This window comes from Tripterygium wilfordii, chromosome 3 (assembly GCF_013401445.1).
Source record: "Tripterygium wilfordii isolate XIE 37 chromosome 3, ASM1340144v1, whole genome shotgun sequence".
Lineage (NCBI taxonomy): Eukaryota > Viridiplantae > Streptophyta > Magnoliopsida > Celastrales > Celastraceae > Tripterygium > Tripterygium wilfordii.
In genome coordinates, this window is record NC_052234.1 from 11,821,390 (window position 1) to 11,841,753 (window position 20,364).

The 20,364-nt window shown below is 38.7% G+C and overlaps 4 protein-coding genes across 5 annotated transcripts; all 4 read right to left on the reverse strand.

Moving 5' to 3' along the window:
- Positions 1–2,013: 2,013 nt before the first annotated feature.
- On the reverse strand, positions 2,014–7,398 carry LOC119994546 (calcium-dependent protein kinase 20). The gene is made up of 7 exons (XM_038841240.1): positions 6,007–7,398; positions 4,541–4,684; positions 4,282–4,434; positions 3,462–3,577; positions 2,893–3,060; positions 2,366–2,590; positions 2,014–2,262 (listed from the first exon to the last, which is right to left on the reverse strand). Exons 1-7 carry the CDS (start codon positions 6,890–6,892, stop codon positions 2,182–2,184), a joined length of 1,773 nt encoding a protein of 590 aa, XP_038697168.1. The 5' UTR covers positions 6,893–7,398; the 3' UTR covers positions 2,014–2,181.
- A 922-nt stretch (positions 7,399–8,320) lies between these two features.
- LOC119986888 (pentatricopeptide repeat-containing protein At5g06540) lies at positions 8,321–10,954 on the reverse strand. The gene has a single exon (XM_038831581.1). It carries the CDS (start codon positions 10,786–10,788, stop codon positions 8,926–8,928), a length of 1,863 nt encoding a protein of 620 aa, XP_038687509.1. The 5' UTR covers positions 10,789–10,954; the 3' UTR covers positions 8,321–8,925.
- A 187-nt stretch (positions 10,955–11,141) lies between these two features.
- Positions 11,142–14,185, reverse strand: LOC119995433 (F-box protein At5g06550). The gene is made up of 2 exons (XM_038841938.1): positions 12,732–14,185; positions 11,142–11,605 (listed from the first exon to the last, which is right to left on the reverse strand). The coding sequence occupies exons 1-2, from the start codon at positions 14,051–14,053 to the stop codon at positions 11,362–11,364; spliced, it is 1,566 nt and encodes a 521-aa protein (XP_038697866.1). The 5' UTR covers positions 14,054–14,185; the 3' UTR covers positions 11,142–11,361.
- A 757-nt stretch (positions 14,186–14,942) lies between these two features.
- LOC119993723 (myosin-binding protein 7-like) lies at positions 14,943–19,228 on the reverse strand. 2 transcript variants are annotated; one of them, XM_038840946.1, is made up of 4 exons: positions 18,841–19,228; positions 16,951–18,522; positions 15,985–16,031; positions 14,943–15,462 (listed from the first exon to the last, which is right to left on the reverse strand). In XM_038840946.1, the coding sequence occupies exons 2-4, from the start codon at positions 18,346–18,348 to the stop codon at positions 15,360–15,362; spliced, it is 1,548 nt and encodes a 515-aa protein (XP_038696874.1). In that variant the 5' UTR covers positions 18,349–18,522; positions 18,841–19,228; the 3' UTR covers positions 14,943–15,359. The 2 variants fall into 2 exon arrangements, with proteins under 2 accessions (XP_038696874.1, XP_038696882.1); XM_038840954.1 differs by having other exon boundaries at positions 16,951–18,634.
- Between the last annotated feature and the right edge of the window lie 1,136 nt (positions 19,229–20,364).

The following is a 20,364-nucleotide window of genomic DNA, read 5'->3' on the forward strand; positions in this document are numbered from 1 at the left end:
TGTGGCTGTGAGTCACCGAATACAGTAGCATTGACACGTGGACCTCATTTAGCCTTTTGTGGGGGGTGAAATCTTTTTCTTCCCATGTAGTGGACAAAACTGATAGGTTCTAATCCAAACACATCAAAATCAACTTTCAATACAAAAGTATTGATATGTAGTATTAGCTGTAAAGAATCATACCACTATATATATATATATATATATATGTATCATACCTTTTTGCTGTATAGTTAGCTGTTTCTCTTTATCTTTTCCTGAGTAGATTGGGTTTTTGGAATTGCACAATATGCGTGATTAGCCAACTACTTTTAACTGTCAAACTGAATTCTTTTTGGGTCATATAATATATTACTCTACAGTTTGTAATTTTGGCAATCAATAGATAAATACTTTTGAAATTTTAAACTCTGGAGCTAGGTAGAGACAGACAGAGAGAAGAAAACAAAAGCAGAAGATGTGATCAGTGATTTACTTAATTTTGACTTGTCATGACAGAAAACAAAAAAAGAAAAAAAAAGGTACAAGGCAATGTCATTGTCCATGCAATCCAGGAAAAAAGGTGTTGAACACCCTCATTATCTACCAGCCTGTATCCCTGAAGATTTTCCAATTTTATTGCTGAAAGTCTATGCTCTAGAAAAGATGAATTTGACACAAGCATGCATGCAGATCAGTAAGTGCCAAATTTGTGGGCACAATCTAAGCAGCTACCAAAAAGGCTTGAAAAAGAAGGATATGGTCCTCTTTTTATAGTTTGGTATGGTGTAACTGTAGTGAAAAAGACTGTGTGTGTGTGTGTGTTTGTGTTAGGTAAAGAATCATGTGCTTTGGGCCTTCTGTGAAAAAAAATAAAGGCATACTATGTTAAAACTTTTGCCTCCAAAGTCCAAACCATGACACCATCGGTGTTGATTTGAAGTGCCCTTGGCTAACAAAAATACACAAAGCAATCCACCAGCAAATGCACATGTAATTTAACATTTTCCAGGAAAACTGACATGACAACACAAATATGTATAGCAACATAACTAGCGATTAAGCATGGGTACTAGTCAAGTACCATGAGCAGCAGCAAGTTGTCAAACCAAAAAACCGTTCTTGTAGAATGAATTTGTGCTGGGCAAGGCAGCTGTTGCCACTAGACTTCGAAAATGATCTATCACAAGCCACCTCTACAAGTTTTGGAATATTTTTCCAAGATAGGCAAACAAACAGATTGATTTAATGAATGAGATGACTAATTGTGTCAAACTCTAAATAATGCCTCCTTGGAGTGGTCAAGTTGGACAGAGAGACTGACAGAGACCGAACCTCTGCAGGATTTCGGTTTTTTTTTATGCAGACCAGGGATATGAAGATGTAAACAAGAATGTAAAGAAATCGCCAACTCCACAACGATCATCAGTGCCTAATGAGTTCAAATAGGCGGGGTACAATCAGACATCAATCAAGACCAAATCATTCAATGCTGTACACGATGATCTCTAAGAAATGACTGTAGGTTTCAAACTGAACTAGCTTGCAAACTAAGTATGTTGCCCCAGATTGGCATGAGATTTATGTCTGTATTCCAACCTTCTTTGTGTGTGTGTGATGAAATAATTAAGAACAAGGCTACATCCTATGCACCAAGTAGTAGACTTCTGTAGCCATCAATTAGCATTTCCATTTCTTCAAGGGATGTATCGACAATGCTAGAGACCCTCAAAATGTGACCCCCAAAAGTCCCCCAAATCTATGTGGCATTAAAATAGCAATTGATTAAAAAGAGATATATAGGACCCACTTCACATCAAACACTCCATATTAAATGGGGGTCTTTTGGGGGTCACTTTTTGTGGTCTCAAGCATTATCCGGGATATATGGGGCAGAGCTCCCTACAATATTTGCAACAATGCAAAGGAAAATGGTCTACCCAAAAAGTGAGTCTATGAACAATATTTTCCACAAAAAAATTGCAATCTAACCAACTTAATTGACTTGACAGAGAATTGATAGACAAATACAATAAGAAAGGACACTCCTCCCTCCATCTCTGAGACATGAATTTCAAACACGAGAGCCACAAATTATGTTTAGTTGCCGGTAGTGAGAAAATTCATGTTGACTACTGATTGTGTTGTCTAATCATACCTGGATCACGTATTAGCGTTTTGAGGCTTAGTGGATCCTATACTTCAATTCTTTTGTAATCCTTTCTTGCCAAAGTCAGTGTCTTGCATCATAGCCACAAACTCGCTATAATCAATACGGCCATCCTGAAAAGAAAACAAAGGTGAATCATAATAGTGATGCACAACCAGTCTTGTACCTTCCAAAATACGAAAAAGAAAAAAAGACAATTGGCAGCAAGTCAGTTACATTATCTTGGTCAACTTCACGTATTATATCATCTATGTGCACATCTTCTAAGCCAAACTGCTGACAGGCCTGTTGGAGCTCATCGGGAGTGATATAACCACTTCCATCCTTGTCAAAGTATGAGAAGGCAGCAAATAGATGATCCTCCCTCTGAATTTTGTTTAGATGAAGCATTGCTGCGATGAACTCACCGTAGTCTATCGTACCACTATTGTTAATATCTGCCTGAAGTTTTCAAAGGAAAGATAATCGGTTCTAAGAAACCAATGAGAGAATAAATTTAGATATGGTTAAATTCAAACCAAGGCTATCAATTGGGATAGCCAGGTGCCCACTGCCAAGCATAGCCTTATTCTCTGTGTAAGTTGCAAGTTGCAACCAAATTGCACTTTGAGAAATATACTATTACTGCTTACTCTTTACATTACCATCCTCTCTGTTTCCACTTGAAATATTAACAATTAAAGAGGGTAATATTCTTCATGCTAATGCATGCCTCTCCACATAAATTCAAACTTGATACTTACTGCTTGCATTAATCGATGAATTTCAGAATCCTTGAGAATAGCACCAACTCTCTCCAAACCACTTTTCAGTTCCTCAAGTGTGATTTGTCCACTATTATCTGTGTCTATCATCTTGAACATTTCTTTCATACCTGCAATTTCTTCCTCAGACAGGCTTTCAGCAATAACCTACGAAATAACAATTTTTCCCACACAGGAAAATACAGCATATCAGTAGATGCTATAGAATCCAAATAATAACGCTAGAGGAAAAAAAAAAGACATAAAACCAACTATTTATTATTTAGATGGTGGCAAATTCAATATCCAGAAAAGAGATTACAATCTCCTTTCATCTTAACTTCTAAAAAATTGAATAAAAACTTCAAACTATTCAATCTATCAGCATGAATTCATGTAAAAAAATTGATGTTCTAGCATCAAAGATCCTATTGTGCACCACGTAGTATAACGTAATCAAATTGATTAAACACCCTCCAAATGCTGTGGAGACAAGTGTTCTACTGACTGGTCCAACATGACATATTCAGAGTCCCAAACTTGCGAGAAACTGGAGTAGAAGTACTCACTTTAATGGCCATTTTCTTGAGCTTGTTCATGGCAGAAAATTGCTTCAAGCGACTTAGAACAGCAGAATCAAGAGGCTTATCCGGAGCAACACCACCAACCCGAACCCATGGATGGCCTGCACCAGGCATAAAAAAAAGGGGGGAGAGGGAAAAACACACCATTTTATGCACTGCTAAGCCTTACAATGGAAGATGCGGAGAAATAAGATACTTTTTGCGAGCTAAACATTTAGTTAAACAAATTTATTTTCAGGTTTAAATTTCCCACATTAGATTACTTGCTATCCCTTGGCCCTCGCATAAATTTGCAATTATTTCAGCTAACAAAATTAGGGGGTTTATTAGAGGGGCCTAGTAAATTAAATAAGGTTAGCCCCTTTTTTAGAATGCCCACTGCGGCAGCCTTGTGCACAAGTGTTATTTTATCCCTTGTTTTAGAATCAAAGGAAAATATTAATGACTAATTTTTATGTTATTATTCTCGGGAAAGAGAGAGTTTAGTGACCACCTTTTCATGGAGTATGAAAGTAGGAGTATAAAATAAAAGTAAATCTGTTTAATTAATACAAAAATATGGGCTTTTGTTTATGTTGTGAAACAATAGATGACAATACAATATTTCAAAGATGCTTTTGGACAATATCACCAATGTATAGCTAGGGATAATGAAATACTGGTCAATCACATGAACATCAGTATGAGCGGGATGTAATAAGTAAATGAAACATCTCAGACAAAATAAAATTAAATCACATGACTCATGTTGATAAAGGATTTTAAAATCAATACAAGAACAGGTCATATAGGCATTAATACTCACAAAGGACTTCATGAGCGGTCAGCCTCTTTTTGGGGTCCCTTACTAGCATTTTTCGAACCAGATCTTTTGCACTTTCAGAAATGCTAGGCCAGGGTTCTGACACAAAATCAAGCTCACCTTTTAAAACCTGTTCAAATATTCCTTGCTCCGTCTCTGATCCAGATTAGGAAATAGCACACAAAAGATGTGTTACCGACAGAAGCAGTGAATCCAATAATTTCAATATAAAGAAACTGAAATATAAGCCACGAGCTCCTACCATCCCAAAAGGGGGGAACACCACTTAGCAATATATAAATGATAACACCTGCACTCCAAACATCACATTCTGGACCATAATGCTTCCTTAATACTTCTGGGGCCACATAGTAAGGGCTCCCAACCACATCGGAGAAAGTTTCACCTGAAAGGATGAGTTATTAGTCTTCTTCAACTATAACGAGTGCTCCATCAGTTACACTGGAGAGGAAGTACTATAATAACTGAAATGGTCAGACTATTTGCCATCTGCGGAGGTAAATATCTCTTCAGAAAAAGGATATTGGAAATTCAGTATCCCTTCCACTCGACCACTCGCTAACGATGCCTTTAGTTCTACCTCACCACATGGCATGCCAAAAGTTAAACTATGAACTAGAAGACTGAGCCTATGCGTAAATATACATCATTTTTGAGCTATCATTTGTATGTCAGCTAATCCCTCAGCCTATAGCTAAGAAACAGACAATCTAGCAACTTACAGAAGATGAACACAGTGGAGCTCTAGTGCCTAACAGCTTTATCAATGGAAAAGATAATTCTGTAGTATTCAGTTTGCGAGAACTTGTAAGAACTATTCACAGATCTATATACTTGTTTTGTTCAATCTAATATATCCTTAAATCTCCTTTTCAAAAGGGATTAAAAAAATAATATGAAAGAGCCTTTGGGCACACGACCCTACAGAATGATGTTATTGCTAGGGTGTCGCATCATATGAACTTTCAAAATTTGTGTTCCAACTTTATAGACAACTTAAAAACTATCAGAAGCCTATGTACACCAAGACTTTAAGATTTGATACCCTGTGGGAGTGATTGGATGTGAACAGAAGTTTAAATTTTGTCGGGCATGGCTCACACATAGTTCCACATCAGATGTGACGAACATCACAATATACCCATTATAGGAGCCCTATTTGTCACTTGTTCGTGGGATTCAATGGTAACACATCCTTCACTGTTATACGAGGCTCACCAAAGCTGCCAAGCTGAGCTTGAAACCAACTGATTATCCGCTACCTTAATACTACTACTCATCAGATATCCTTCATACTCAAATTTTAAAGATTTTCACCAACCTTTCCTTGTCCTTTGTTATTAAACAGCATTTGACGATGTCAATAATTTCATTTCAGGTTCAATAGCTGCTAAAGAAAGCAAATAATCTATTGTATACAAAAAGGAAAAGGCTTATACAAGGTTCCATAGAAGTGGAATTAATGATTTATTAACTTATGGATCCTGTATTGGGTGTCAGATTGCAGCTCCGATTCTAATGAACACAAACAAGTGCTCAAAATAACAGTCTACAAAAAATTCATTTATCTTCCCCCTTTAATCAATGAAACTTCAGGACTCAATGTGTCTTCGAAAGCTTAAATTCAGTTTTCTATCAGTTCCAAAAAACACATTTATATTAATAGAAATCGGAAACAAAAATGAAAATTCACTCTAGAAAGTGTACCTGGCCGGAAGAATACGGATAGCCCAAAATCTATAGTCTTAAGTGGAGATTCCTCCTCCTGGTTAACAAACAGAAAGTTCTCGGGTTTCAAGTCCCTATGCATAACCCCTAATGAGTGGCATGCTTCAACAACACTAACTATTACTCTTGCAAGCTCAGCTGCCTTTCTCTCTGAATAATGCCCTCTCTGAATAATCCTGTCAAAAAGCTCCCCACCGGCACAAAGCTCCATAACAACATGAACTGCCACCGCATCCTCGTATGCATCCACAATTCTGATCACATTGGGGTGACCCTCCAAGTGGTGCATTATCCGAATCTCCCTCCTCACATCCTCGACATCTTCCTCCGTCGTCAACTTCCTCTTGGCTATGGATTTGCACGCAAACTCCTTACTGGTGGCCTTCTCCAAGCAAAAAAGTGTCGTCCCAAATTGCCCTTGCCCTAATTTCCTTCCCAAGCTATAAATGTCCTTCAAATTCCCAGTCTTCCTCCCTAATACAGACTCCATTTGCAGCCCTACACTTGACACTCTCTTCATATGTGCAGGTTTCTTCGGTTTAGCTTCATCAGCAGGCTTATTCGCCTCCGATTCGGCAGGTTTACCGACCGCACCCGGCTGTGGTAGCTCGTTGCCGATTTTGACGGGTTCAGGTGGGGTGCTCTGGACCGGCATTGGGGAATGATCGGATCCTCCTTTGGAGTTAGCAGAGCTCTTTGATTCATCGGCGACAGGAACTGATTTGGACGTTCCTTGGCTGCTGTTTTCTCCCTTGGGAGGGGGAGGTAGTCTGTCCTCCGGTGGCCGAGTCCGCCAAACAGCTGCGGTGACAGATTGAATGAATCCATTAGCACCTAGATTTGGCCCCGTACATATGTTCCCCATCAAATACACCCCAATCTCAGGTCCTCAGCAAGTCTCTACTCCGCAATGTAGTATCCGAATTGATCGTCGTTAATCCCATTAACGGAATACGAGCAGGGCTGATCAGATCACAGAACCTGAATCAACCTTGCTTCCAAACAGATTGTTTGGAAACCCTAATCTTTCAAATTTTCGACTGAATCCAAATTTTCAATCAAAAAATTTATCTACAAAAACGAAAAGACTCTGCGCCTTGAATTTCCAAACAAATTCAATGCGAATCAGATAATTACAATAAATAAATAAACAAATATGATACAACAAAAAGGAATCCAAATTAGGCTCCAAATCTTTGTGGGAATCAAATTTGCAGCTAAATCAATGCAGGAGCACGAAGAATGTTGAAGATATTAAAGAAGGGAAGCTAATGTGAAAGAGGAAGCGCAGTGGAGAAGAAGAAGCAGAGAAATTCATATAGATCATGAAATAGAAATTTTTATATATATATATATATTTTATTTTCGTTTCAGTAAAATGGCTGAAAGAGATAATTAATTGCTGATCACGATTACACGAAAAATCCTTAATTAATGCCATAATAATCAAAATGGGATCGATGGATTTAGATTAATCGATGGTCATAAATCATAATTAGTGGGAAATTTTATTTCTAATGGAATTAATTAGGAGTGCCTTGTGCCGTTTATTTTTTCCAAGCAAGCATGCATGCACCGATGCACGCACGTCATTACTCGCGCACGCTAACATTTTCACACATTATTCATGCATGTGGTTTTGCCTATAACACGTGAGTTATGACGCCATGCGTAGGAAAATAATTTTATCACATTTCATCACTTTTTGAAAGATAATCCGCATTCCAATTTGAACACTGATGGTTAAAATGTGTCAATTTAATAAAATGAAGCTCAAATTAATAACTTGAGCAGAATTTCACTCTTTCAATACAAAAATCCATTTTAAAAATATGGTTTCAAGGATAAAAAAAAGTAATAGTGTTGAGTATGGGTGTAAACGATCAATTTTAATCAATTATTTAGTCGACTATTTCGATTATTCAATCAACTAACCGTTCAGTTATTGCTAAATATGTTTTAAAAATAACCGACCGTTCGGTTCAGTTTTGCCGGTTCTGTTGAGGATTAAAAAATGTTCAACTTGTCCAATTGTTTTCAATACTAATTGATGTTGTGTTTTTTGACCCCATGCAACGTTCCTTTTTCGTCAAACCGATGAAAATAGTTGACTCTAAATATGAAATTCATACATGGGGCGACCTTGACTTTTTGGCCAACCCTTTCTCACAAATGTGTAGTGTAGACCAAATTAACTTTTGTTCTTGACAATATCACAGCCGGCACCCAATCTAACCACTAATTATTAGTAAACTAATCCCATAAAGAGTAAAGACCAATTCAAAAGCAGAAGAACACAAACACTCAATGTCTTGGCAGTCTACACATATATATAAATATTCATGTGTGATTAAACCCAAGTTCAAGAGTTAGGAGACCACATTCAATCTCAAAAATACCTTAGCATTTGCTACTAATTGTGTTGAAGATCATGAACTATCCGGTGAGAAGCCAGTTGCAGGGTCCAAGGCCTGCGCCCCTTATGATCAACAAAGAGTGCTCCACAAAGAGTAACAAGCAACAGCCTGATCCTGTTATTGTGTATCTGAGATCACCTGAGATTATTCAAGTCAAGCCGGAGGAGTTTATGGATGTCGTGCAACGATTGACAGGAAAACAAGCTGGAGGGGCTGTTGGTTGTTCGCTTTCTTGATCTTCTCGTTCTTCTTCAAATCTTCTGAACGCAGATTTTTCCAATTTGTAGACCGATGAGCTTGTTTGAATTTGAGCATGAGTGTTTAGGGATTTTGTTATCCAGCCAAATGCTATTGGCCAAGAAAACATTGTAGCTTTTGATGCAATGAGAAAATCATATGTATGGAAAAGTTGAATGTTAATGCCAAGTTGTCTTCATAACACAATGGTTTCAATCTTTACCGTTGGTACTGGTTTGCAGCTCTACCAGTAATCCATGCAAGAGCAGGCACCTCCTTTAAAGTGATGGAACCGGTTCCGGTCTCTCACAATCAACTCTCGCTCAAAAACTTTTGAGATTAGTTTAGTAGCTGTGTGACAATCCTCGCACACTCGCAAGTTTTTCACTATCCGAATTGTTATTGGACGCTTAACCTTCATAATTCCATAAGCAATCGCAAGCTTTTCACTGTGCCTGTACAGAGCATCCTCTTTTTCCTCCTCGTCTATATCGAACAAAGCATCGGCTGTATTCCCTGTGTATCCTGCCAACCTTATCTTCCTCAGAATCTCTTCCCACATTCTTTCGATGCTCTCTATTTCCGGATGTGTTTTGTCTCCAATTGTAAACTTGTGAATTTTCTCATCTATCTCAATCAAACTATAACCTGGAGGTTTTTTAACTCCTTTTTCTTTCATAGTCTGACGCATTATTTCAACATTCTCCCACTTGTTTGTACGTGCATATACGTTTGAGAGCAGCACATAGTAGCCACTGTGTTCTGGCTTTAACTGGATCAGCATATTTCCCGCTCGTTCTGCTATCTCTAAGTTTCTGTGGATTCTGCAAGCTCCCAGTAATGCACCCCAAACTGGTGCATTAGGCTTTGTAGGCATTTCAAGAATAAACTTCTCAGCTTCTGCTAACTTCCCAGCTCGTCCAAGAAGATCGACCACACATCCATAGTGTTCCTGACTAGGCTCAATACCGTAGTCTCTTTTCATGATCTCAAAAATCTCCAGACCTCTTTCAACCAATCCCCCGTGACTGCAAGCTGATAATACTGCTGTAAACGTTATGTCTCTTGGAAGCAGACCTGTCTTCACCATCTGCGAGAAGTACTCGACCGCTTTCTCTGCATAGCCATGCATTGCTAGTCCAGCAATCAGAGCTGTCCAACTTAGGCTGTCCCTCTCAGGCAAATCTTCAAAAACTTGAATAGCCTTCTCAATGCTTCCACATCTACCATACATATCCACAAGAGCTGTTCCCAGAATCAAATTCACAGTCATGTTATTTTTCACCACATAATCATGAGCCTTTTCCCCTAGATCAAGGGCTCCCAAGTGAGCACACGAAGATACCACACTGACCATGACAGTCTCGTTTGCTTGTATACCCTCGGATTGGAGAACTTGGAACAATTCAATAGCTTTACCAAAACAATTATTCCGAGCATACCCACTGATCATCACACTCCAAGTAACCAAGTTTTTGTCAGGCATTCTATCGAACAGCTTACGTGCAGTTTCAACATCTCCACTTTTGTTAAAACCAGCTATCATTGAAGTCCAAGAAACCACATCCAAACAAGTTATAGTTTGAAATACGTCTTGGGCTGCCTTCATATCTTCCAACGTTGAATACATATGAACAAGAGCGTTTTGTACGTATATGTCATGCTCAAACCCATACTTGATGATCTGACAATGGGTTTGGGAGCTTATACACATGGATCCCCAATTAGTGCAAGCCTTGACCAAAAAGGGGAAGGTAAGATTATCAGGAACCAAACCATGGTGTTGCGACTGGCGGTAAAAGCAGAAGGCTTTATCTGGGTTTTCACTGACCGAAAATCCCCTGATAATTGCATTGTAGATGAAGAGATTGGGGTTCTGAATTTGGGAGAAAACACGAAAGGCATAATCTAGTGCGTTTGTTCCCAATAAACTGTCTACGCAGCAGGCAATCAGACGACTGACCGAAAATACGTCAAAGATGGAATGGGTTCTGATCATATGACCATGGATGATCTTCAGGTGGGAGAGAGAAGAACAGGATTCCAGCAATACAAGTTTGGGATTCTTTAGTTCAAGCGCTCTCAGAACTGAACCACTACCACTCATCCTTCGAAACTGTCATGTTTCAGGCTTTCAGCCACATAACCCTTTGAACCGAACTCTTCGAAATGAAAAATGAGTCTGCAGCTAAAAAATAGACCTTAAAACGTCGCCAAAAAGATTAACAGGCCTGTTGTGGGAAGTATGAATATGTAGGACCACTCAACTACAAAGAATACCACGAAATTTGAATGGGTCGTCAAAACTAATACTTCGTCACTAACCCCATTTTATTTTGGCTGTTTAGACCTTCAAAATAATATTTTACATTTTAGTAATTTTTAGGATTTTATGACAGGTTCAGTTTCCTATTTATTTAGGATTATAATCTCGAGATCATTCAATGATTGATAAAAATATAACCAGGAAAAAACCACTTGTACGCCTTGATCATATTGATATTCAGAATGATCAATAAGAAATACAACAATGTTAAGGTAATCAATCGGAGCCAAAATTTTTGTAATCATTCCCATAACTGGAAGTGACAAAAGGGTATAGTTAGGACCAAAGAGAATTCGATACTCTGCTTGACCACTTCTCCATTATCCTCAGGTTACTGCCTCCTTCGCTATTTGTTTAGAAAGAGAACTTGAAAGCTCCGGCCTTGGAATCTGTTGCTGTGTCCCAGAAAGAAACTTTCTTCTCTCGGGCTGCCGTCTTCTCTTCGGCCTTCTGCACCAAATGGTCAATAGTTCCAGGAAAAGAGTCCTCAATGGCATTCTTGAACTTCTCATGCAAATTGATACGGTCTTTTGTTCCCGATACAAGGGAGCTAGCATTTGGTCTCTTGAGAAAATCCAAGACATTCAACAAGTTTCTCCTGCAAAACAGAAAGTGATATCTTTATTTGTCTACAGAAAAACTCTGCATATTTCATGGGGAAGCCTACCCACATATAAGTAAAGTTCAAGGAAAGTTAAAGCACCAACTTGGAGCTAAAACCGGTCAATATCAATATTTCCTGTAATCACAGGAGTTCTTATAAGTTCTTTAGGATGTGTTATGGGCTTTGCTCAGAAGAACAATGAGGTAAAACCCTACCTTTGCATGTAGCGAGAGACAAAATTCTTGTCACTTCAATCAACCAAATGTTTTCAAGGACCACAATTTTTAGTTCTTTAATTTGTTCCGTATCATCATCATCAAAGCCTGTCCCAAACAACATGGGACAAGATTTTTTCCATATGCAAAATTGATATCTTTAGCTACGTAAGTATGCAGCAACATTTAAAATACTGATCCAATTAAAGTGCAGAAGAACCTTTTTGAGTTCAAGCAACAAGAAGCGAAAAATAAGCAATATCCCTAAAACACTGAATAAAAATCACAGACCATATGGGTGGGAAACTTAATTTGATACACATTGCATTTCTACTTCGATTAAGTAATCTCAAGCACTGTTCAGTATATGCCTGCTAAGATTGCGATTTCCCAGGGCCTGAAGCTACAAACGATCACAAGCCTTACATTGACAAAAGAAAGCAACCTACAACGAGCATTGCAGAATACAAAGGAGGGGGCAGAAGATGAACAAGATTGAAGACATTGGTAATTGGAACAGGAAAATGTCATGTAAGAATTTAGACATGTCCTACTTCTCAAACACTGGAATATGACTCACATGTGACATTTGGTTCAATAATCAACAAGCAGCACTTGCACAAATCAGGAAGGTCACTCAAATGCTTCCAAACGGCAAACGCTATATTCAAAAACATTTTTGACAAAAATGAAGTTCAATACTGGAAGAAAATCAATATCTATATATGTGTGTGTGTGTATTCCTGATGTTGGAACTAAGCAACCCACCTAGCCACGCACCTAATAGTTCTCTTAACAAGGTCGTGCAAACACATACAATTTTCAAGCAGTTGTTGGGACTTTATAACCTACGGGGAAAGAAGAGAGACGACTCGGACGAGGAGAGAATAACAGAAAAATATTACCTGCTAACATAATTCTGTGTGATTGCAATAGATTCCTCTAGATTAATCACCAGATGCCACCATCCATTTGGCACAAAGATCACCTCACCAGCTTGGCAGATGCACTCAATGGGCTTTTTCTTCCAATTTTCCGTGGCCCCATAAAAATTCATGAACCATTCAATTATAGAAACAGGGCAAGCCACCTCCACCCCATCTGGGCTTGGATGTACTCCAGGCGGAACTACATCAGGTGGGAACAGAATCCACTTCTTAGAGCCCTTGACCACCGCATTCCAAGCTGAAGTTGAATTAGGATCAATGTGGAATGAAGAACCAGACCCAGCAGGTCCTATTATAATCCACCTATAATCCGGCCTCTCCTTGCCTAAAACACTGAATAAATCCTCTCTAAAGTACGGTGGAACTTCATAATCTGAACCCAACACTGGAACTTTCTCAGCAAATTTTGGATCAAATAAATACAATGGCCTCTCTTCCCTCACTTGATCAGAGTACCTAAAATAGTCCCCAAGTTTCAATTTCACTGGGCCAACCGAAAGTTGAACCTCACCACACACCTCAACCAAGTAATCCCTATCCCATCTTTTCAATGCAGCCCAATTATCTATACACCCTTCAAACAATACTGGTTTATTTGGTTCCTCAAAATTTGACACAAATTCTTCCACAGTAATACCTTTCTTTCGAATTATATTGTCTCTTTCAAGCCATTCTGGTTTCATTTCAAGATTAGCACACAACCAACTCTGAAAGAGATAGTCAGAATAGAAATCCCTCACTCTCAAACACGAAATGTTGGCATTCGACATATCAAATTCAGGGTCATAAGCAGAAACATAAGTAAATTTCCAAGACCCATTATACAAAAAACCACCATTTAGGGTATCCAAAACAAGGTTCCTCCAAAGGGGCTCATGGTTGGTGAAAACATAAAAAGATTTGCTGACGGTGGCCAAAATCCCCAGGTGGGTTCCATCCAAAAGCCCTAAAATATCAAGAACAAGCTCATCAGTTAGGGTTTGTAGGTTACCTAGACCTGTATTTCTCGAGTTTATGGAGCCAGGGTTGAGATAGAGATTGCCCAGCGGCTGGACCCCATGAGAGTGTGACCGAGCTGAGCTTTTGAGGCTGAAACCCACTTCAATTTCTTCTTCCGCTTCCGCTTCCTCTTCATCTTCTCCTTGTAGATAGTGTGGCGGCTCTTGATTTTTGAAAAAACGATTTTGATTAATGGAAACTGTTTTGCTTCTGCTTCGGCTTTTGCTCTTTTTGTTTTTCCTTCTTATTGTTGGAGAAAATAGATTTCTGCATCTCAACATTTTGGAGGTCTCTAGATGCACATGAGACGCTCGAGAGGATTCCCCGGTGAGTGAGTGAAGGGGTTTAACGTTGATTCGAGGAGCCGCAGGCCCGCAGCTAAGCTTCCTGTACCCCCGATGATGGACAATGAAACGGCGGGACGATGTTACTGTGGAGAAGTGGACTGTCAATGGAAATGTTAAGGAGGGGCCCATCACTATAGACTAGGGCTCAGCCCAAAAGAAAAGTCAGAAGTAGCCCATATGACTAACTGGATAGCCCAGGCATGTTGGGCCCTGCTAACTTTTTTAACCGGTCTAGCCCATGAGAATATTCAAAAGGACTGGAGTTACTGTTTCTGACTTCCTGTTAATACTTGAAATTTTTTTACTGTTTTATTACTGTGACGTAATATTGAATTTGCTCACGGCGACACTTCACATTTCATAAAGCTAGTGGCCTAGGGAGCAGTGATGCTTAATGAGAAAGAAGAGGCCCAGCAGGCCACAACCATCATTACTGACCAGGTCCCGCGATCATTTTCTTATTGTTGAGTCGTTACCATCAAAAGGTGATGGAAGCAGTCCACCAAAATTAGGTGGCCGTGGCCGAACACGACCACCAATCCATAAGCAATAATATTAAAAAGGGCTGGGGCCATCTTTGATTGTGAAGCCTAAACAACGTGCCGGTCACAAGCACCCGCTCTATGCATGTTAATGGCAAATTGACAATGAACGGGTCATGGTCAACGGCCAACCCTCTCCGACAAATTCAACTTTGTCGACCTACCGGTCCGAAACTGGCATGTGGATTGATCCGTAGGTGCATTCCTCATGTTCTCCATGGAGAGTTTGTAAAGAGTACATAACATTGACCCAATATAGAAAAAAAAAAATCAGACTTACATTTAGACTGTAAAAGTCCTAACTTGATCATTATGGGTGCACTAGGCATGGAGAAAAAAAAGAAAAAAGAAACTTGAGTTTTTGGAGATAGTAGACAATGCATATATATGACTGGGGAATCATACAACAATCTGCAATTTTTTTACAGGAGAGGAATGTCAGAAGACATGGTACCTCGAATAGTCGAATTCCATGAGCAAACTTTTGCTCGCGGCCTACCAACATTACCCTGATCAACCAACCAATACATATCCAATCAAATCAAATCAAACTGAAGAACACTGCACAAAACACCCAACTCCGCAGCAACAGGGAATTCAAAAAATAATGGAAAATTCTCAAGAAAAGTGCGTATAAATCCCACTCCTTCACACATATGAGCATAAGCATTTTAATGGATGCGGATTTTCTACCAGTCTCACACTTGAGTACTTGAAAGACATCTCCACTGACGAAATCTGGGACCCTTGTCTAAAAGCATTAGCAAGCCAACGTTGCTGGCGGACAGCCCACACATATACCTGCAATGATATTCTAATAAAATACCAGCTGACTAACTCCGAAATATGAACTAATGTCACCAAATTCTCTGGCATATGCAACGAAACTTGCGTATCTATGCATAACTTTGCATACCCCAACACCATTTTCTCAGGACTGTTCGCATATAACACACGGAAATTCCAAACTACGTGTCTGCCTCAAGGAACATAATTTTTTTTCAAAACAATTAACATCACAATTGCTTCCATACTACCCAATAAGACTCTTGCTACCTCATGTTCCAACTTCACTGAAAATACACTTGTGCTTTGTGTGACTAAATGAACTCATATCATGCAACTAAATTTTGAACAGATGATGAGAGATGTTTAAAGATAAACAGGCACATTTCAAGGTTTTAAAAACTTAAAATGTGCTTTCATGTCACTAGTGTCAAAGAAATGCAAGAGTTGGAAACGATCACAAAAAATAAGAGTTTTAAACTATCACAAAAAAAATAATGTCCACACATTAGCTTATATCTAGAATAATTTACGTACTTGCTTCGATGAGCTTTCTTCCTCCAGAAGACAAAGGAAACGATCCACTGAATACAAAAAACAAAGAGACAAAGAAGGTTTAAATGAACAGCATTAGAAGAAAGAAGAAAACGTAGGATGCATGGATGGGGTAATACAAAAGACTTTTATCAAGTCAATAGTTACGCATGAAACTCTATTACGTCAATAGAAAAGCAAGTAGCAAATAAGAGAGAGTTTCAAACCCAAAACAAGAGAAATAATTAAGTTACGAAGAAAAAGGCTACCATGAAAGGTGCATCCTAGCAAACTAACTAAATCAGGCTATTGAGTAAAAGAAAGTTAAGAGAAGGAAAGCTAATATATAGAATACAGACACAATTAAACCTGAACTCACAAATTTAAGAGTTTTGTTGGAAGATATAACAAAAGTAGAGTAAATGAATAATCAGGAAAGAACTACGAAAAAAAAAATCTATTTATATGAATAAGGAAGGAATCATCAAGGAAGTTGAATGCATAAAGGAAGGGTGGACTGTAAAAAATATGAAGTATGAACAAATTAGATAATGGGGAAAAAAGGGACAGAGTCTTTATTTCTATTTCCATCTTCATAACCCAGAATTTTCATGTCTTGAAGCATAAATTAATTCTGCCAAAAAATTTATTTCTCACCATTGCACTACTGTCCATGCAAACATTAGACAACTATTCATCAAGAAAAGATGAGAAAAGAGTAGCTAAAATTTCCAATAATCTATACATTACTCGGCTGAATGGAAGAGGTGGGAAATGTGGGAAGGTATGAATCACCAACGAAGCAAGTAATACGTAACAAAGCAGAAGAATAACAAACAGGCAATCAAGAACCAACACTATAATAATCAGAAATGAAAATGTCATGGAGTAATTTGGCTACAAACTAGTAAATAAAAAAATAAAGAATATAAAATAGTTGATTAAGATAAAATAGGAGTTTCAAATTACCTTGAAAACTGACATGAAGGAGAAGCTTCCAAGAATAGACGGCTTTCTCACAGCCATTGGTCTTGCTGGTGTCATATCCTTACTCAATTGTTGAGCTATTTCTTTCAATAGTACCAACTGCGCTTTGTCAGTCCGCATTGAAATAAGTGTCTGCCTCATTGATTCCCTGTCAGCCTCAAGTGCCTGAAGCCTCATGTAGAGCTTTTTGATATCAGGATCACTAACATCAGGCTGGTCAAATGACTCTCTCGGAGTGGTAACATAGTCTTCATAAACCCCAACTCCAGCTTTGGGCTCTGCAACACCATTATATGGTGCCCCGTTATGGACAGAATCAATTGTATAAACCCTGTCACTCATGTCATCTCCATTTTCTGATACATTATCCATCTTTCTCAAATTTGAGTAATCCACCGTTTGTGAAACATACACCGTCTTTTTAAAGCTACTGCCGAACTTGGGAGATTCAGTGGAAAAATCTGGACCAGTTTCTTTTACCAAAAATGAATTAGAACTGTCACTGGAAAACCTCCTGGAATGTCTTGGACGCCTTGGAGAATGACCAACAATCACCTTTTCCAGGACATTCTTACCACCATAAAAATCTCCACTGAGCTGACTGCCACTGGGACTCCTCTCCATTTGATAGATCCTATGCTCCAAATTCTTCAAATGATCCCTATTACGAGGTGTTTCCCCAAATGCGTATTTCTCAACATCTGCAACATCATTATCACCCTCATAAGGACCTGGGTTCTCATTTAAATTGCATTTCAGAGGGGGGTAATTGTGTGAAGGGAGATCAAATTGGGCATCTAGGCTTTCAACCATGCTAAGATTACGGCTAAGTCCACTCTTCTCACCCTCTGCCTCTGCCTCTGTAAGCCCATAACTCATCATCCGATGCTTATAAGCCTGAATCTCACAAGTGAAGGACTGAAGAGCCTGCTCTCTTTTATACAACAAATCCTCCAATGTCACAAGCTCCTGCTGGTCATGTGCCATTTTCTCCTCGGCAAAACGCTTAAATTGTCGTGCATCCAATTGGATCTCTGCCTTCTCCCTCTGCAGCCTCAATATCATAGACATTGCCTCATTTGCAGCGGACGATGCGGCATTCCGCTCCTCTTCCAATTCTGCATACAAGTCCTGAATTGCCTGCTGCTGACTACTAACAGTTTCTCGTAGTGCAGCACATTCATTCTCAATTCCAACTCTTGGATTTGAGAAGACATCAAGCCCTGGTATAAAGAACCGACTTCTGTCCTCAAACTCATCATACTTCCGTTTCACAGACCGCAGCCATTCCCCAGATGAGCTAGTAATTGCTGAACAACTACATCCACAACTACAACATTTTACGAAATCCCTTGGGGGTGAAAATATACTAGAATCCATAGACCAATATGCATTCAAACTGTAGCAAATTCAATAACGGATCACAGAAAAGGCAGGCAAGTAATTATGATCCGCCCCACTCTCTCTCTTGAAATTCTTTCAAATCCTTCAGTTACAATCCCCTCCTTTCGTTACTAGCAATTTTCAGCCTATTTCCCCTCAAAGCGTCAAATTCTATAACCAAAAAAACACCAATAATAAAAATGACAAGCCATAATTAATAATCCAAGAAATTTAAAAGCTCTGATCGTTATGAAGAAAATTTTCCCTTCCATTCTTTTTTCCCCTGAAATAAATACAAATTTAAGCGCAATAAATTATAAATTCACCCGAAATCAACCAAGAAGGAGAAAAATAATTATCCAACGAAACAAGAAACATGAAATTTAAGGAAAATAAACTACTCCTTCCCATTTTTTGCCACCTTCTTTTTCAAAATAAAACAGCATAATCATTCGTCTGGGCATGGTAAGAAAAAACGGATCGAGTTACCTTCGTATAGCTAGCAGCAGAGGGATGCCAATGAGAGCTGCCAATTTTCCCGGGAAATCAAATTTTCTGGGAAAATTATAAAATAAAAATAAAGGGATCAGCCACCGAGCAGTAACCGAACGTGAACTATAGAAACTTCCCGGGAAAAAGAAGCCGGAAACAGCGTTCGGAGGGGAGGGAAAAAAAGGGAAAGAAATGCAATAGAGAGCGGGAGAGGGAATTTGGAAACCCTAGATTTTTTTGGAATCCGTAATTGCTGGTTTGTTTTATTCGTTAAGGTTCCTCCCTCGATTTTCGTGTTGGAGAGAGAGAGATCGATCTTGGGTAGCAGAAATAGTAGAGAGAGAATAAGACGGACATGATGATAGAGTGATGATTGTGTGAAAAAAGAAAGAAGAAATTAGTTGGAATAATCATAGTTTACAACTAATAACCGCGTAGGTTATGACCAACTCGAACGGTCACTTTTTTGTGTTAATAGTTATTACCATACCCAGATTAAGCTCCTCCGCATTTAATTTGTTCGCCAAAATAACATTATTGTGTTAATCCATCTATTCCTATCTGTTAATGTGACGATTATGCTTTTGATTAAAAGTTTTATCATTTGCATATCTAATGTGGATTTAAATACAAATTGTGAGATCCTCACGAAATCAATGAGTGACCATAAAAATATTACACTAAATAAGAATCGACTTCAGGATCTTATGAATATATACAATTTAATCTTAAAGAGATTTATCACTAAATTATCAACTAAGTGGTTGGAGGAATCATATTCATTACAATTATATGTTGATGTTGCAATATGAAAAATTGAGAACCACGAATAGTTCCGATGACATTTATGGGTGTGATATCTCATAGAAATTTCGAGTTGCAATCCTTGTAATTAAAAATTTGCATTGTGAAAATAATAGTTGTTGACTACACGTTGTGGTTTTAAATATATTATTAAATAGAATCTCAGCGTCCGCTACTTTTTCAAAAGGAAAATTGACCATTTCTGGGCTTTCCTCCATTAAGGCTTGGACCCTCGGTGATTGTAATAAGCCCACAAAGAAGCAGGCCCAACAAGACATTCTGGGCCTCTGGCAAGTGGCAACCGCGCGGAGTCAGCAGCTCTAATGGCGGGACGCGTAAGGGCTAGTTGAATGATATTTTATTATTTAAGCCAGTTTATACTTTATTATTTGATGGAGGAAGGGAGGGCTTTGAAATCAAGAAAACAACTTGTATGATTCACGGCTCAGCCCAATGAAGAAAACTAGGGTAATATGGGCTCATACAAGTTGGGCTTGGGCTCAAGGGAAAATACGGTTCTCGAAAAGCACATCGGAAGCCCATCACAGAATTGATCCTATACGCAGACAACCTTCTTGAAAAAGAATTATGAAAGGCAAATGAAATGAAGAAATAAAAATAAATGCTCAAGAAGACATGTCTTATGCTGCCTGCCAATATAGTGTTTAGAGATGATGATCGATTGACTTACCCAAAAAAATAAAAAAATGATGATCG

Excerpts from the sequence above, each read along its gene's own strand:
- LOC119993723 (XM_038840946.1), bottom strand. The coding sequence starts at position 18,348 with ATGGATTCTAGTATATTTTCACCCCCAAGGGATTTCGTAAAATGTTGT. Across the intron at positions 16,032-16,950 it reads CCTTCATGTCAGTTTTCAAG|TGGATCGTTTCCTTTGTCTT; the intron begins GTAATTTGAAAC and ends TTTTGTATTCAG. Across the intron at positions 15,463-15,984 it reads AAGAAAGCTCATCGAAGCAA|GTATATGTGTGGGCTGTCCG; the intron begins GTACGTAAATTA and ends ATATCATTGCAG.
- LOC119986888 (XM_038831581.1), bottom strand. The coding sequence starts at position 10,788 with ATGAGTGGTAGTGGTTCAGTTCTGAGAGCGCTTGAACTAAAGAATCCC.
- LOC119994546 (XM_038841240.1), bottom strand. The coding sequence starts at position 6,892 with ATGGGGAACATATGTACGGGGCCAAATCTAGGTGCTAATGGATTCATT. Across the intron at positions 4,435-4,540 it reads TGTTCCCCCCTTTTGGGATG|AGACGGAGCAAGGAATATTT; the intron begins GTAGGAGCTCGT and ends AATCTGGATCAG. Across the intron at positions 2,591-2,892 it reads TTCATCGATTAATGCAAGCA|GCAGATATTAACAATAGTGG; the intron begins GTAAGTATCAAG and ends TGAAAACTTCAG.
- LOC119995433 (XM_038841938.1), bottom strand. The coding sequence starts at position 14,053 with ATGTTGAGATGCAGAAATCTATTTTCTCCAACAATAAGAAGGAAAAAC. Across the intron at positions 11,606-12,731 it reads ACACAGAATTATGTTAGCAG|GAGAAACTTGTTGAATGTCT; the intron begins GTAATATTTTTC and ends TCTGTTTTGCAG.